The 17,710-nt window shown below is 47.9% G+C and overlaps 1 protein-coding gene across 1 annotated transcript in view; it reads right to left on the bottom strand.

Annotated features, from left to right (window-relative positions):
• The window catches only part of slc13a1 (solute carrier family 13 member 1), a 59,826-nt gene that overhangs the window by 14,883 nt on the left and 27,233 nt on the right, over window positions 1–17,710 (bottom strand). Inside the window, exon 12 of the mRNA XM_088006692.1 lies at window positions 2,856–2,947. Within this exon, the coding sequence (XP_087862818.1) occupies window positions 2,856–2,947 (92 nt within the window). The remainder of the gene's footprint in view (window positions 1–2,855; window positions 2,948–17,710) is intronic.

Below are 17,710 nucleotides of genomic sequence, written 5' to 3'. Positions count from 1 at the left end.
CCACTTATATGGTTGAACTGAAGGGGAGATTGTTTAATGGTTACAACAGTACAAAAAAACTTCAGTAATTTGTGTGTGTTCCAGTATTGTCTGTAGGATTTTAGGCCCCTCTCTTCCCCCCGCCCCAGCCTCCAGGTTCTGTCTTACGGCTCTGCGTTTGGTGTCACAGCGCACAGAGCTCCTCCTGCAGCTCCACAACTCTGATGTCCTTCTGCACAGATTTGTGACACTTATCTTAATATTAATAATTATAATGATGTTTAGTTATGCAACTCTACGGACTCATTCATTCATGGCTGTTTAAACGTTTATTGTGCTGTTCATATTAGTCTCAATGTTTGCAGTTTTCTGGAGCGCAACGTGAAGCTCGACGTCATTCAGAGGTTATATATTAACTTGACATTAACAAAGACACAGTGGGACGGATCATCCGGGAAATGATGGACAATTAGAGTCTGACTAAACTGGTAACACTTTATTTGAAGGGGTGTGAATAAGACTGTCATGACACTGTCATAAACATGACATAACACCTGTCATGAACATCAATAAGCCTTCATGAATATTTATGACTGTTGTCATAAAGCGTCATTCGGTAAATTATGACACTTTTAATACGAAGTTGACATTATTCAAAATGTCTTTATGACAACTTGACAGTAACCAAGAAATCATTACTGATATAAATTTGTTATAAAAGTATTACTGATTGTACTTTAAAAATTAGGTAACTTTATGTTATTAAAGGTAAAGTTTAATCAGTAATGATTTCTTAGTTAATGTCAAATTGTCATAACAAAGACATTTTGAATAATGTCAACTTCGTATTAAAAGTGTCATAATTTACCCAATGACACTTTATGACAACAGTCATAAATATTCATGAAGGCTTATTGATGTTCATGACAGGTGTTATGTCATGTTTATGACAGTGTCATGACAGTCTTATTCACCCCCTTCAAATAAAGTGTTACCACTAAACCTAACTGGATGTCAGACAAATTCTGGGGTTTATGCCTGCTTATTTCCAAGCCCAAAAACCGCGACTCATTTCTGCAAGCGACTTTAGAAAAAAAAAAAAAACAAGCTCAAAGCTGCTTATAATAATCGGACTTGGCGACAGAAATAGTTCCAACAAAATGCGCATCTCCCTCTTCCCTCTATTGTTTCTGTTTCTGTCGCTGCTGATAAGTGTCGCAGAAACAGTGGTCACTCCCCAAGACGTGTAGAGGAAATAAAATTAAATTACAAAAGAAAATAGTAACGCAAAGTGATTTTGATAAGTAACTGTAGCCTGACTACTGGATTTGAAATAGAAACGCGTTAGATTACTCATTACTGAAAAAAGTGGTCCAACGTCAGACTGCTCCTATCAGTCTGAAAATTCTCATATTGAGGTCATCAAACCAAAGTTCAGATCTATCATAACTGATTGATACCTGCCGACCTCAGGTTTGCAACTAGTTTCTGACTATGAGAAACCAATAAGCTCCTCCTCGTGTCAGAATCTCACTGAGGAGATTTTTGGGTTTTTTATCACATTAATATGTCTACTATAACTGACGGATATTTGCATATAAAATAAGTCACTAGAGTTTCATTTTCAGTTTTTATATCTTCATGTCATGAAGTAGATCTCAGCCAGCTGGTGAGAGAAAAAGTATATCTTGGTCTCAAAAAGTTTGGGCACCCGTGTTGAACGGTGTTTTAAGATTTTGTTCAATGTGCCCCTTTTTAACTTTTAGCCCCTGCCCCTCCAAAGGTTTCTACACAGCCTGCCGCCCCTGGACTCCAGAGCAGTGGAGGCATGCTCTCTGTGGTGATAAATTTTGCTTCTCCATCTGGCAATCTGATGGACAAGTCTGGGTTTGGCAAAATTGCCAAACCCAGAATGGCACTTGTCTTTCCATTACGCCAATTGTAAAGTTTTTTGGAGGGGGGATTATGGTGTGGGGTCGTTTTTCAGGAGCTGGACTTGGCCCCTTAATTCCAGTGAAAGGAACTCTGAATGCTTCAACATACCAAGACATTTTGGACAATTCCATGCTCCCAAACTTGTGAGAACAGTTTGGAGCTGTCCCTTTCCTCTTCCAACATGACTGTGCCCAGAGCACAAAGCAAGGTCCATAAAGACATGGATAGCAGAGCCTGGTGTGGATGAACTTGACTGGTCTGTACAAAATCCTGACCTCAACCCAATAGAACACCTTTGGCATGAATTAGAGTGGAGACTGAGAACTTGGCCTTCTCATTCAACTTCAGTATGTGACCTCACAAGTGTGCTTCTGGAAGAATGGTCAAAAATCCCCATAAATGCACTCCTAAATGTTGTAGACGGCCTTCCCAGAAGGGTTGAAGCTGTTCTAGCTGCAAAGAGTGGATCAACATCATATTGAACCCCATGGGTTAGGAATGGGATGTCACTTAAGCTTTTATGTGAGTCAAGGCAGGTGAGCGAATACTTTTGGCAATCTAGTGTATCTATTAGCTACAATCTAACAGTTTGTCATAGAAGTGAATCATATTTGTCTCGTTTAAACAATATTCTGGCATGCAGGAAAGTCAGAATATGGATTGTAAAGTTTTGTATTTAAGTCAGCACAACTAGTTTGAGATTAATTAACGCTTATGCTCTATGTTAATTTTGGTTACTTTTTATTTTATCCTTGGTAGATTTTAACAGAGGTACATCAGCTTGCACTTCACAGAAGCAGCTTGACTTTTCTTTTGGAAGATCATTTAAGTAGAATTCCCAACCATGACTAAGTCAGCAGCTATTTATTTAAATATGTTCCAAAAAGATTATTATATTTGTACAGTCTCTTCATTAAATTTTCAACAATATATGCTATTACCATATTTCTTGTCAGGTCCATGGGCAGGGATGATAAAAAACAAGAAACCCAGCAGCAAGGCCACAGTAGCATCCGTGATATAGCCTGAGTGACTGTCAAAGTGAAGAAGAAATAAATTAATTTTGATGTAAATTCTCATTCATCCAGGATATAATAACATTATAAGTGTTTCAGACCACTAAACTTATTTTTGTTTCTAGAACACATTCACCTGTTACCTCTTAAATTCTGAGCATGGTTGAACAAACAGATTAAAAAGTTGCAATCAGAACAGCCACACTGAGAGGGTCTTTAAAGTCATGTAATATATAAGGGGTAACGAGAAGTGGTCAAGATCTCTTGATCAACTCTAATCAGTCCCACGAAAATTAAATCCGTTTCAAATTCTGGTTGCCCTTTATGAGGGTATCACACTGTTATAGCACCACCAGCCAAATTTTTCCTAACATCTCACACTTCACATGCACCAATATGAAAGTGGAAGCATAAAAGCATTTTTTTTTAATTACACAATTTTCAAAACAGAATCACAAGGATTGCCAATGAAGCACCTTTGTTTTTCTCTAATTTTCCCAGGTTTACCTTCGTCTTCTTTGCAGTTCCATATTCAAGGAATCAAGGATTAAAAGATTTTTATTGTCATACTATTTCGCAATTATTTCAGCGGTCTGATGGCTGAAGGTTAGAAACTGTTTTTTGTGGTCTTGCTCTGGATGCTCCTCAGTGTCCTGCCTGAAGGGAGCGGCATGAACAGTCTGTGTGCAGGATAGTGTCAAGAAAACTGGCATGGACTTGTGAGATCTCTCTAGGTACACGCAGAAAGCAGGGTAAAGGCCTGGGCAGTAACAGTAATCTTGTATTGATTTAGGAATGATTAAAGGAATGAAATACAAAAGACATAGTTGTGTAATAGTTGAAATGATTAATGTATTGTAATCACAATGTTTGAAATGATTGATGTATTGTAATCACAATGTCTGTAATGTATGACTGAAATGCATAATCTGTATTCACGATCTGCGGTAACAGTAACAACTTAGTTGTTATACACGATTTCAGATAATGGTAAAACAAATTGATTATGTTTTGAGTTAATTGTGTTTCATGGTACATTATAAGAAGATTGTAGAGTTGAGCACAGGAAAATAGAAGAGTGAGTCATGTCACGAGCATGGAGCTGGCTGGGCGGAGGCCTCAGAACAAATAGCCAAAAAAGGTAATGACTGCCAGATGACCAACAGAAAAAAGAGAAGTGTTGCAAAGAGGTTGCAACAGCCAGATGCAAAAGAGGGAGGTTTGTGCATTACCAGATCTAGGGTGGAGCAAGGTTTGGGCAGGACGAGTGCTTTCCGATGAGATAATCGGGAAGGGTTAGTCATAAGACCTCTCCCATACACAACTGTGGGCCAAGAGGGTTTAAAAGCCAGCGAGCTGGGGAGGAAACCGTTCTTAGTCCGCGGCGCTGAAGGAGAGTCAACAAGAAGACGCAGGCGAAAGATCAGCAGAGGACCACACCCTGGGACCGAGGGAAAAGTTGAGACTTCTCGCCGCAAAGAAGGACAAGATCCGTCAGCCCCAGCCCTGGCCCCTGAAATCCGACCGTTTCCTCTGCCTCCACCCTACAATTTCTATTCAACTGCAGCCGACTTGGGGAAAAGACAAAGGTCACTAAGTGATGAAGATTCTGTTCGTCTAAAAGAAATTGGACAGATCGGCTTTGCTGCTTCTCCGAAGGAGGACTTTGCCCTACCGGGACAGAGACTCTGACCAAGGACGACTAAAAGTATCGGCTGCCAAGATCAACCAACAACGGGTGTGAGTTGCCCTGCCCCTAAAAGCCTCGCTCAGTGAGAGTAGTGACATAGGTTAGGGATAAGAAAGAAGATAGGGTATGATTAAAATTATGATTTGTGATTGTTACCAATTAAAATCTTATAATTTCTTCTTAACTGAGTTGCTTGTCATATACCCCTGCTAAAGCTTGCTTAATAAAATATATAATAAAATAGCAATAGAAGTTGTGGACATTGAAATTAATTGAGTCATTAATTCTTGAGAGTTCTCCTGGTTTTAAGTAAAATCTACATGCATGATTCTAGAAATTTGGTGGCTTCGTACTTTCCTTTGGTGAGTAATAAATAATGGCCCTGGGACTTATGTCTAAGTCACTAAATCCATTCTAGCCGATAACAAGTGCCCGTTATTTTAAGGAGAAAAGCTACCGTTAACAGGAGTGGTTGTTGAAACTAAGCGTCAGTGAGGGCTACTCTGGCGACTGTTTCTCAACTGAAGAGGGCCGTAACTTCTGGATCTGAAGGTAGTTAGAGCTAGACGAGTTTTCTCCGCCGCCAGTTTAAACAGAACATCCCCAGGGGACCTATGAGAGGGTAAGACCCAGGTTTTGAGGGATTTTCCGGACCTGTTAGATAGAGAACTGGTCAATAGTCAGTCAGTGGTGAGGATAGGGTGTGGCTGGCTATTGCAGCATAACGAACATGGCGTCCCTGGGTGGGCTCCTCCCAAAGGAGTAGGAGGACCCCTTTTTAACCAAGTCAGTAAAAACAGAGGCGAATATCTGAATAGCTCACTTGGAGGCTAGCTCTTAAGGAATAGAGTTAGTGGTGACTGATCCGGCTGTCAGTCACAACCCTCGCAGTAACTGTATGGCATGCAGGTGAGGGAGAGCTTCTGCTGAGGATAGACGCGAGTATCCGGATGAGAAGCCAGTAGCCATAGCCTGGACCCATCCCTGCTCGATAGCTTAAGAGAGGCTTTGGGGGAAAGGCGACTCGAAGACAAAGACAATCATGGAAGACGGAAAAGAAGAAGAAGAGAAAGGATCGGAACTCCCGCAAGCATCAGCAACGGAGCGGGAGACAAGCGTCACCGGACCAAAAGGAGAAGCACAGCTCCTACGCTCCCAGATTGTCTTGCAACAGCTTCCAGTGATGTTGATATTGCTCGGTGATGGAATAGAAACCTGGACCGCGGCCAATCGGCGGAGCTTCGAAAGAGGTCATTATTCAGATGACCCGCAGCTCGGGAGAAGGATGTTAGAAGCATTAATAAGGCATCAGAAAGTCTACTACTGTACTCAACTTCAAGACGGTCACCGCCTGGGGGTCGTCAAATGCCCGGAGAAGGTTACCAAAAAGACGGAAGTCAAAGAGTGGCTGGAGTGGTTTGCCAGCCTACTGGAAGGATGGACAGATGGCAAACTACGAATCATCTATAGCCCTTCTGAAAAATACGACAGTATAGTGAAGACGGCGACCCTGGCCGCCGGAATAGACGGGGTTCTGGTAAACTCAGAGGTCCGCGGAACACCCCGTTATTCCGAGTGTGCTGAAGTCCTGCAGAGACTTGCAGACTACAAAATAGATCAAGAGAGAAAACGGGTGCTGGACCTGGAAGAGTCGGACATGTCTGAACCTCCTACTCAGAGGGCCAGCCGTGACCAGTCGCCGCTAAGAAAGCCAGCATCAGGGGAACTAATAGACCTGACGAGAGATGAAGACGAAGAAGATCAAGAACAACTGGGCCCTTCAGAGGACCGACCAGGTCCTTCCAAGCTGTCGGGGCAGAGGGCTGAGGGTAGGACGTTTGCCTTCGACCTCGATGAAGGACAATGGGCAGAGGCAGTGAAAGAGTGGTCTCCGCGACGGGACTGGAGGGGCGAGTTCCAGCCACAAGCATATAGCACGGAGAGGAAGCCAGCGGCCCCCCTACGACAGCAATCTGAAAGCAGTTCCAATGACGAAAGGGGCGACACAGACGAAGAGAGAGGAACAACCGACGGCCCCAGGAAGAAGCTTCAGAAATCAAACGCCCGGAAGATGCCCCGAGAACTGGCCCCATTGCCCAAGGAAATCATCAGCGTCAGGCTGCAGACGGGGCTTCAAGTGCATCGCTACATCGGAGAGCCGTGGGACATCGAAGGTGACGGACTGATCGCGTTCACCAACGATAAGTACAAAATCCATAACCGACAGTTTAGAACGGACCTCAAACATCGAGCGGGAGAAGACTACCAACGGGATCAACGCCTTCTGAGAACAACAGGCAGCGCCGCAACCAAAGGAGAAATAGTCACGATAAACGGCTACAACCTGACTTACGGTGTGGTGATCTTGGTCCCAATCGACGCTTACAAGAAAAAAGACAACCTCGAGGATTACCGGAAAAAGATTTGGCACGGACTGTACCGAGGACTCACGGCTGCGAGTAATGAAGGCCTGAGAAGAGTAGTAGTGAGCGTGCAAGGACTGAGATCCCCGGATCTGAGAGGGAGCACCGCTCAATCGGTCGCGGAGAAAGGGGTGGTGTCGATAGCCAAGACTAACAGTCACCTCCTGGGGCTAAGGGAGGTGGTGCTCGTAGTAGACCCCCGTTTACATCAACTCCAGACCGAACAAGGTGTAAGGGCAGCAGCTGAAATAGAGGAACAGTACCACGCCGAACGTTCACCCCCTGAAACCAGCAAAAACCCCCCGAGAATCCAGCGGAGCGAACCCCCAGACAGCAGTCAAACTGGCCGGACCAAGATGGTCGAGCCAATGAAAATTAAATTGAAGAAGTCATCAATTGAGCCGGAGAGCCGAGCACCAGAGTACGTTAGAAGGCTCGCCATTGAGTCGGACAACTACGAACAGAGGAAGCGTGATGAGGTCCAGCAGAAGAAAGAACCCCAAGTGGAGGCAGGCGATGGACATATGAGGCCGGTCAAAATGCAGCCACTGAACTCCCTCGAAGATGAGCCCGTACAACAGCCACAATGCAGCGACATCAGCGAGTCAGAGGGGGAACCAGAGCAACAGGGGGATGAAGATGGAGAAGAGGAAAGAGATGAGAGTGATCAAGAGAGCGCCTTCTCCGGCCCAAGGAACCCCCTAGGTAATTACAAGCCCCTTCGCACAGGTCAACATCGAGGGAAGAAGAAGGAAGCAGAGACCTTCGACATCGAAAAGGCCTCCGAAAGAATGGCAAGAGATGTAACCTGGGGTCCAGTACAAGCCAAAGATGGACGGCGTGCATATGTCCCAGAAGCCGGTCAGACCAACTACCAGATACCAGAGGAGTGGGCTGGCCGACTGAATGACCGAGTTACCCTTGGGGTCGAGGCGACCATCGGTGAGTGGGCCAACATCCTGATGACCCCGTCTCGCTCCACACTGGTGGCATACCAGCTCTTGACCTCCAACTTTAGATCTGCATACATTGGGATCATGCACGACGTAATGTTGCGACGACTGAAGAAGGCCGCTTTCAAGTACTCCCGGGAAGCCCAGCAAAAACTAGATGAAGTGTCAGCTGACGAGGAAGAGCCGCCACAAACATCATCGAAGGCAAACCAGCGTAGCCCTGTGGCCTCACGGAGCGGGCCGGCACCACCAACTGCCCCCAGCGCCGGCCAAGACGCTTACGCCGAGCTCAAAAACCTCAGGTTGGTGGTCAGGAGTAAAAATGCGGACGAAAGTAATGAAGAGTATCTGAAAGACGTTTGGCCAACCGTGCTGTCTACCACAAACCACGATGGAGCCAAGAAGCTGTGGCTAACCAGTGTGACAGCGGATCCGATGATTGGATCAGAATCAGCGCAAGATAACTATGAGCGGTTGGTGTTAGAAGACATGGATGATGAAGACTCCCAGATTAAGAGGGCCAAGGGACGGCTCGACAAGGGAAGCAGGTTGGAACCTCTGTGGCACACTCTAAAGCAGACCATCCCCCCCGCAAGGTATGTGAAAGTGCTGCGTGAGGTGACAAGGGGCCGAAGAGGGGAGATGACATTTGTGAAAATGCCGGCGAAGGGCACTACTATCACTCAGATGGACGTAGCTGTAAAAAGTTTCGATCTGGAACAGCAGTACTACGAAGAGAAACGGAAGAAAGAATCGATCCAGCAAGTAAGACCACCTAACAAGGCCAACGTGAGACCGCCACCCAACCTCCAAAGCAGATCGTCAACCAACTTCCAGAGCCGACCATCAACCGGTTACCAGAACAGATCGCCGCCCAACTTCCAGAACAGAACGTTTCAACCAAGAGCACCAGGGCCGCAAGGGAAACCGATAAACCAATCGGCATCATCGAACCAGCCGAAAGGAGGCCCCTACCTGACGGAAGAGGAATACAGAAAATTGAGCCCTGAACAGAGAACGGCCCTCCACGAGTCCCGTAGGACCGGGACCGGAGGGCCATCGAAGTAATGGAGTCCAGGTCGCGGGTCATATTAGAGAATGCCTACTGGGAGGGGGACGAGATCTACGCTAAAGTGGAAGGAGTACCCTACCTAGTGGACACGGGAGCCGAGGTGTCGATGACCCGCAAAGACCTAGAAACAGCAGGACACCTGAAAGTGCAATTTGCCAATGGAAAAATAGAGAAGATGCCATATGGGACATGGAGAGGAGTAGTGTGGATTAAAGGACCGTATAATCTTCTTACAGTTAAAGATTTGGAGGAGTTAAGTAAAAAGAAGCGCAATTATCGGACCCTCCAAAGACGGCTGACAAACCTAAAAGCAAGGTTAGTGAAGGTTGGTCCGACACAGACAGGATCGGACACTCAGGACTGGTACAAACCGGTAGATATACCGGCGGTGACAAAGCAGAAGATCGAAGAGAGTGACTTCTCCCCGGCCGGGAAGAAGAAGCTACGTGAAATTATCGCCTCGGCAAAAGTAGCCAGATTCAAGAACGATTGCGGAGATTTGGGCCCAAGATTCGTGCACCATATTGAAGGTGGAGTGCACCCGCCGGTTCGACAGTACCCGCTAAATCCAGGAGCAGTGGAAGAAATGGACAAGATAGTAAAGGAACTGGGTTCCCTAGGAATCATCAGAGAGGAGCTCAACCCGATCACGAACAGCCCCATCCAAGCGGTGAAGAAACCCGAATCGGCAGGAGGGGGTTGGAGGCCAGTCATCAACTTTAAGGCCTTGAACCGAAGAACGATAGCGAATCGGGCCAGCTTGATCAATCCCCAAGGCACACTAAAGACACTGCGCGTAAAGAAGTTCAAGTCCTGCATCGACCTGGCTAATGGATTTTTCTCCCTCCGCCTCGCAAGACAATCCCAGGGTAAGACAGCATTCACTCATAAAGGCAAAAGTTACGTTTGGCAAAGGTTGCCCCAGGGATATAAGAACTCGCCAAACGTTTTTCAGTCAGCCGTGATGGAGGTACTGGGGGACGTGGGAGCAACTGTATACATAGACGATGTTTTTATCGCTGATGACACCGAGGAAGAACATCTGGAGAGGCTGCAGAGGGTGATTGAGAACCTTACAAAAGCGGGCCTGAAGCTGAACCTGAAGAAGTGCCAATTTGGACAGTTCCAAGTGAATTACCTGGGTTTCCAGGTCACGTCAGACTTGGGACTTTCAGATGGGTATAGGGAGAAAATGATGAACATTCAGCCCCCTCAGTCAGAAAACGAACTTCAGAAGATATTAGGGTTATGCAACTACGTCAGAGATCATGTACCCAACTACCAGAAGTACGCCAGACCTTTGTACAACTGCCTGAAAAAAAGTGTGGAGAATGAAGAAGGAGGAAAGAAACCCTGGGTTTGGACAGCGGCAAACCAACGAGATTTGGAGGACCTGAAGAAGGCAATTCAGGCCGCAGTGAGACTTGAACCGAGAAATTTGTCAGATAGATTGGTGGCGGAGATCAGCTGCGAAGAAGACGATGCCATGATTAAAGTGAGTAATGAGAACGGAGGACTGGTAACACTATGGAGTTATACCCTGACCTCCGTTGAGAAAAAGTACCCACAAGAAGAGAAGGAACTGGCAGTGCTAGCTCGGTACTGGAGTGTACTGAAGGATCTGGCACAAGGACAACCAGTTAAAGTCATCACACAGAGCCAGGTCCACAAGTACCTGAGGAAAGGTACCGTCGAAAGCACCAAAGCAACGAATGCACGGTGGGGGAGATGGGAAGACATCCTGCTAGACCCAGAGCTTGAAATCGGGCCAGCACAACCTACCAACAGGAAACGGCAACAGGAGACACCTGAGAAGCCAGGACAACCGGAATGGACACTCTACACCGATGGATCAAAGAAAGGGTCCGACCAAGTGGCCTACTGGGGTTTCATTTTGAAACAAGACGGCAAAGAGAGATGTCGACAGAAAGGAAAGGCCCCCGGTAGTGCTCAAGCCGGGGAAGTGACAGCAATACTGGAAGGACTGCTGGAGCTAGGGAAAAGAAAGATCAAGAGAGCCAGGTTAGTGACGGACAGTCACTACTGTGCCCAAGCCCTTCAAGAAGACTTAGCCATTTGGGAAGAAAATGGCTTTGAGACAGCTAAAGGTAAACCGGTGGCGCATAAAGATTTATGGAAAAAGATTGCGGAGTTGAAAATGCAACTGGAGCTCGAAGTAGAGCACCAACGAGCGCACACGCATGAGGGAGCTCATTGGCGTGGGAATGATGAGGTGGACTGTTATGTCCAACAAAGGAAGATTGTCTTTGTCGGAATCGAGAAGTGGGACAGCACTCCCAGAGGAAGGGAGGTCCCAGAGGAGTACGTGGATGAGGTCGTGCGGAGTGTGCATGAAGCCCTTGGTCATGCAGGCGTACGACCTACCCGTAAGGAGCTGGAGGAGCATGAACTTTGGATCCCAGTGAAACAAGTCCAACGCGTGCTGAGGGACTGTGAAGTGTGTGGAAAATACAACGCAGGTCGCCGAGGGCAACGGTTGGAGGGCTTAACCATCAAGAGCATGATCCCCTGGGGTTCAGTCTGCATGGATGTTGCAGGCCCCATGGGAACAACAGGAAAAAGGGGGGAGAAGTACCTTTTAGTGTTGGTGGACTCAATGTCGGGATTCGTGATCGTAAAAGCAGCCAGAAAAGCGAATGGCAGCAGTGTTGTCAGCATGCTGGAACAAGTGTGCAGTGCCCTGGGAATCCCGAAAGAGCTGCGGACGGATAATGGAACACATTTCCGTAATGCACAGGTTGACCAATGGTGTCAAAAATATGGGGTGATGAGGGTGTATTCGCCACCCTATACACCCCAGGCCAATGGAGTAGTGGAGCGCGCCATTGGGTTAGTGAAGAGCTGGATAGCTAAGAATGCTAACGACAAAAACTGGAGCACCATGGCGGTCGAAATAGGGCAGGCCCTAAACGACAGAACCAGAGCAGAAAGGCCCGCCCCCTCAATGGAGCTCAACCAACGACCGTTCACTACGAAGGAAGTGGGGCGGGGCTCCAGCGACAAAAAGGAAGAGACAACGCCCACGATACCATTCAGAGTGGGACAACAAGTGTGGGTCAAAGCAAGAGAGCAACCTGTGAGTGCAGCAGTAAAGCCTAAGTTTGAGACAAGAGACACTGTTAAGCAGGTACTGGATAGGAACACAGTACTGCTGGAGAAGAAAGGGATCCAAGGAGTTGAACAGCTCAAACCAGTTCCTGACTAAAGAGAAGCAGAAGCCGGTGAAATGGCCAGTGAATCATGTTTTGTTCCACCCTATCTCGGACTGGCCACCGTGAAAGGGGTGGTTGTGATCAGGAGAACAACTTCAGGGATTTGGGCAGGACGAGCCCTGAAGAAATTGGATTGGGCCAAAAATGGAGTCCTGTCGGCAGATCCTGAAATGCTGGTGTGGAGCAAAGCGAAGAACCGCTGCCCTGTGTGTTTATCAATTAGCCAACTCCCCATCACTTGGGAGGGACCAGGTCGCGACAAGCCCAGGCGACAAGAAGCGATAGCCAGTAGACTGCAACACCTTCCCGTCTCCCCGGTCTCTGTCATGAATGTCCAGATATGTGGAAGCTGTCGGATGGGTTACCTGCCTCGGCTGGTATTAGTGAGTCAGTGGGGATGGCGGGAGGAGGAACCAAGAAGATGTACCTGTCTATGGGACGGAGAAGAATTGAGCAGCTGTTCTGTCTGCAACGAGCAGATCCAGGGAGGAGAGGTGACTCTGTCGGGGGAAGCTGAAGGCTGGCAAGTGAGGAGGTTTTACAGCTCGCTGCGGTACTTCCAAACATACGGAGGGGTCCAGTGTACTTATGGAAGCCCCATACCATCGGTTCAATGGTTTTCAGGACCTTCTGCTCCGCCCAACACCCCAGAGGACTCCTCAGCGAGGGAACAGTGGATCTGGCGGAAGGAAGAGGGACCACACGATTACCTGTGGGACTCTGTCCATTCTGCCTGGCCTTATGATCCCGGGCGAACACAGCTGCAGTTCCCACCAGTGAGTACAACGCACTCCCCTGTGGTCTTCCGGGTATATCGGCCTCAAACCAACCGCCCCATGGCTGAGGAGCTAAGCTTACTCCCCGATGAGACTAAAGTACAGGCTGTTAATGGGGGCTGGACGGGCCCCTGGGAGCTGACCACCTGGGCTCACTTAATTTTAGAGGTTATTAACGACTGCACCATCCCGGTGACGGATCTACCGGACGTACCAAGGGAGAGGGGAGTACGCACGTCAGACCTGTATTACTACACCACAGAGATAGATGGGTGGGGCAGCAATGCAGCAAGACCCAAAGAAAAGTCGGCCCTGTACACAGTAACAGCGGAGCTCAATTTCCGCGACGGAATATTCCAAGTCCCAGGAGGCGTGGCCCACAGAGTGAGAACGCCCACTGATCCTAGCACCACCCGTAAAGTTCAACTGTCAGTGCAGATGCTCACCATCCCTTACAAAGGAGTGTACTCAGTAGGAGCAACAGTTAAGGTGGTGCACGAGGAAAAGGTTTACGCCACCGTCGAACTAGAACCTCCCAAGAAGAAGTTTAAGACTAGCGCCTGGCAGTCGCTCACATCAGCATGGAGGAAGAAAAGTCAGAATTAAAGGACACTCTGGAAGAAGGGGACCGAGTTACCAAGTCTAAAAGTCAGAGAAAAGATAAAAAACGAAAGGGGAAGAAATATTTTGTAAGCAAATTATTCAAAGTAGGCCCAGAAGTCTGGTCTGGGTTCTCTAAAAAAGGGCCCTTCTTAAAACTGCCAAATGGTTCCATCTTATTGGACATGCCACGAGAAGATTTCACTGTCTCCTATCCGCTTACAGAAGCTTACTACCTCAAGCACCTTACCTATCTTCGACCCCCCGATCTCCGTGAGGTGAAAGAAGTCGAGGAGAATGAGGAGGCATCGCCACGTCCATGGCAGAAACCATATTACTTTGTCCCCTCAGTAATCCCGATTTGGCAAGGAAAAATGTCACCCGAGGCGACTAGCTATGATGGAATTTCACCGGACTGTTCACAACACCTTCCATGGATTTTCAATACAGTCTATCTGATGATTAAGGGGAAGGAAGCGCGGGTTCGGTGGGGTCCCCATTACTTGGAACCATTACAAGGGCAGTACTGTGAACTCTCGGTAAATGGCATGATCCTCTGGACTACCTCTCCAGGTATGGCGAAGGTCGTCCTGAAGATGGAAACAAACCCAGACTATTATGTCTTTAACAACACCAGGCTCCCACTGAGGTTGGAATTAGACAGAGTTTACCCCAATCCGCCTCATCAGAGGATCTTCACTCCGACGTCTTGGGGGTATCGTACAAGATTGACATTGCATGGGCAATCATTATGTACATATGTTTCAGTAACAACATCAGTAGGATACAAACACGAGGCCTGGAAAGATGACCAGCTACGGGGTGGCACCGCCCAAGGCCCATTTCCTCAACCTGACTTCTGGAGGGTGTTCCTTTGGAAATGGGTGTGGAGGGGGTTGGAACCTAATCTACCCTACCCTTCTCCTGTGTATAACTCCCTCCTGCAAGGGAGAGCCACCAGACGAGCGGCTACGAGAACCACTGCTCAACATCGCACCAGAGCCTTGAAGAAGATCTGCACCAAGCCCAATACGAAGGACCCCAGAGAGTTGCTAATCCTCTCCTCATGACAAGAAGACCAGGATGGAAGAAACACGTCTGAGACGTATGTATACCAGAACGAATTTGTTAGAAGATGCTCTGGATTCGGAAGATAGCGCTAACTTTAACGACGATGATAACTCGGAAAACCCTGACGGACCCCTGCTACGGAAAAAGACCACGAGAACGGATGCCCCACTGTACATAAAAACTTTGCTTACGCTACTTGCTTTACTGTTTGCCGCATCTATCCTTATCACAATCTTATACTTCGTCGGAGTTGGGCCCTGGCATCTCACGCATTCAAGAGTCACTTATGCTCGTTCCAGATATGCTACCTTCAATTGCTGGAACACGAGTACCATCTCCATCTTTGTACCATGGGACAACGGGTCATCTATTCAGAACCAGACTCAGAAATTTGCCAAGGACAATGGGAAAAAATATGTGGAAAGCCGAGCTTATGGTTTGAATGATTCCACCATCGATAATCTACTGAACCGCACCTGGGAAATCTACAACCATGAATTTCTCAACGATGGAGTAATCTGCTGGATAAGAATTCTGCAACGGAAAGAACGTCGGACCGTCAGGTGCAACTGGATCCATCCGGACCGAGGCATGCCCGAATGGCACTGCAACATGGCCTGTCGACCCCTAAAGTCGTTGCCGCTTCAAGGATACTGGGACAATGAGGTAATTTACTCGGCCCCGCATAGATCCTCAGGCTGCAAAGCTTGGCTCCCAAAAGGGGAGTTCTGGGGAGATTATCATTTAAATTGTGAAGAGGAGGTAGTGGACACCTCGACGCTGTTCAAGAACAGGAACGCCAGCAACGTCACTCGAACGCAACCGACAGTGCTGCCTGGGCTGGTCTGGACAAATATTACAGCCTTCTTAATTAGACAAGGACCTAAACGGTTCATGTATCAGCTCGATGAGCAAGAGTGTTATAGAACTAAGTTTAATCTGTTGAATCCATGCCTGTGGAACAAATATTACATGTGCAACGGCCAAAATTACATTGCTTTGGCGCTGAAAGAGTATTGGACACTTTCATGGGTTCGTCTGAGTGCAGTGCGCACGGAGATCGAAACTTGGCTGAATGACTCGTTCCCATGGACTTATGTAATCAATAAACAAGTATACTTCAAGGGAGATTTCCCAGAAGGGGCTGTCCGTTCCCCTGCCGGGTTGAAAGGACCACATGTGGCCGACATGCGTGTACAGCTTCTCCCAACTCCAGATGATCTGCTGAATGCTCCGAAAGATCACTTTGCAAAAATTGACAAGTGTGTAGCCAAACGAATTTTTGATAGCCTTAACGACACTGATTGGGTGAAGACTTTGTCCTCTCCGCGATGCGACCTTTGGCAAACCAGTAACACCTTTTACTCCACCTGGAAATATCATTGCCCCAATCCTAATACCTTCCCTACAGCCAAGTTGGTTCTCCGAGCTTGGTGGGAGGACTACTACCGAGCGTGGGATTGGGAATGGTGGGGACTCCAACAGGAGGAACTACAAGCCTGGGTTTTACCTTGCCTTACGGAGTCCGACAACTATTGGATCAAGTACCAGTATATTGCCACCGTTTATTCCAAGGACCGGGTGATTTGGCCGGGGATTTTTTGGAGACCTGACAATTATGTCGTCCCACGGCCTTGGCGCATGACGTGCACGCGTAATAACACGCAGTGTATTATTGGACTGGCCAGGGAATCCTGTCACCAGCTTCGAGGTTGGGGTGAACACTGCAAGGAACACTATGCAGATGAGTATGCAACCCATGCATCAGAAGTTACATGGAGGAAAATTCAAGGCAAATGGAGGAGAGCACTCGTGAGTGGAAGAACCTGCACGGACGCAATTCTGGGATATCACCTCCAGAAGCGCAAAAGCATCCTAGGCCTCCCAGTTCCTTTTATCCCTGACACTCTCATCGCCCTAGCCGAAGGACATGCGTTCCGACAGAGTCTGTGTGATGGGGTGGTGGATCATGGATTTGACTGGGTGGGACCTAACCTCCTTTATTCCAACCTTACATGTAATATCTCTAAGGAGATCTGGCAAAAGTGTGGGACGGGCCTACAACAACATGACTGTCGATGGTATGAAACCCTGGGCTCCACCTTGACAACCACCGTAACAACTGTAGTGGAGGAAGTCGCTAGTGTGGTAGGTGGGGGCCTTGCCATTGTTGAGCACTGGTTGCTCAACGCTTTGAGCATGTTGTGGCCATATTTGTTGGGCCTCCTGGGCATAGCCGTAGCCTTAATTGTAGGCAAGGTTGTCCTAGAGGTGTGGCTAAAAGCACTTTGTCGTTGCAAGGGGAGGGATCACAAGCCCCTCCCCCTAAAGGAGGAGCCTGAATCGGTATAAGGGGACGCTGCTGTGTGCCGACGAGCCAGTCATCGTTCGTCAGAGCTGCTGTCAAGACCGGATTCAAACCAAGAACTTACCAGGGGAACATCATGTCATCCAACTCTACGACCAACTCCTCTGCTACCACTCCAACCTTTGAGCCAATCCAAGTGAGTACCCTTGAACAAGTCGGGTTCATCCTCTCCTGGGTGGTCTACTGCCATACCGGGTCTTGGACCATTGGGCAACCCTTAAGAGTGCTCGTCGTGCTCCAAGGATATGCGAAGCTCCTTCTACGACCCATCCTCATGCGAAGATGGGAGCATGCCCCTTCCCTTTTTGTCTGTTATCTGATGGGGCGAACCCGCATCAACTGGCGCAGAGGAGCTGTGGCGTGTCTTTGGCTTACCATTGACACGACGGCCTTAATAATGGAGCTGGTCTGTGGAGGAACCCATGCTAACCGTGCGGCACCACTGAAAATTCTCACCGCCATCGTCGAGGGTCTTCTGGCGACATCCATCCTCATCTACCTGGCGTACCAGGCTTTCTCCATCAAAGGTCAAGGCAAACGCCGTTGGCTCCGAAGATGGGCGATCTTGACCATTTGGGCGACAGGGTGGGGAGT

Source organism: Poecilia mexicana, unplaced genomic scaffold (assembly GCF_051168715.1).
Source record: "Poecilia mexicana isolate PSO_F unplaced genomic scaffold, ASM5116871v1 scaffold_6, whole genome shotgun sequence".
NCBI classification, from domain to species: Eukaryota; Metazoa; Chordata; class Actinopteri; order Cyprinodontiformes; family Poeciliidae; genus Poecilia; species Poecilia mexicana.
Note: the sequence above shows the minus strand (reverse complement) of the source record. Positions and strands in the feature narration are given on the sequence as shown.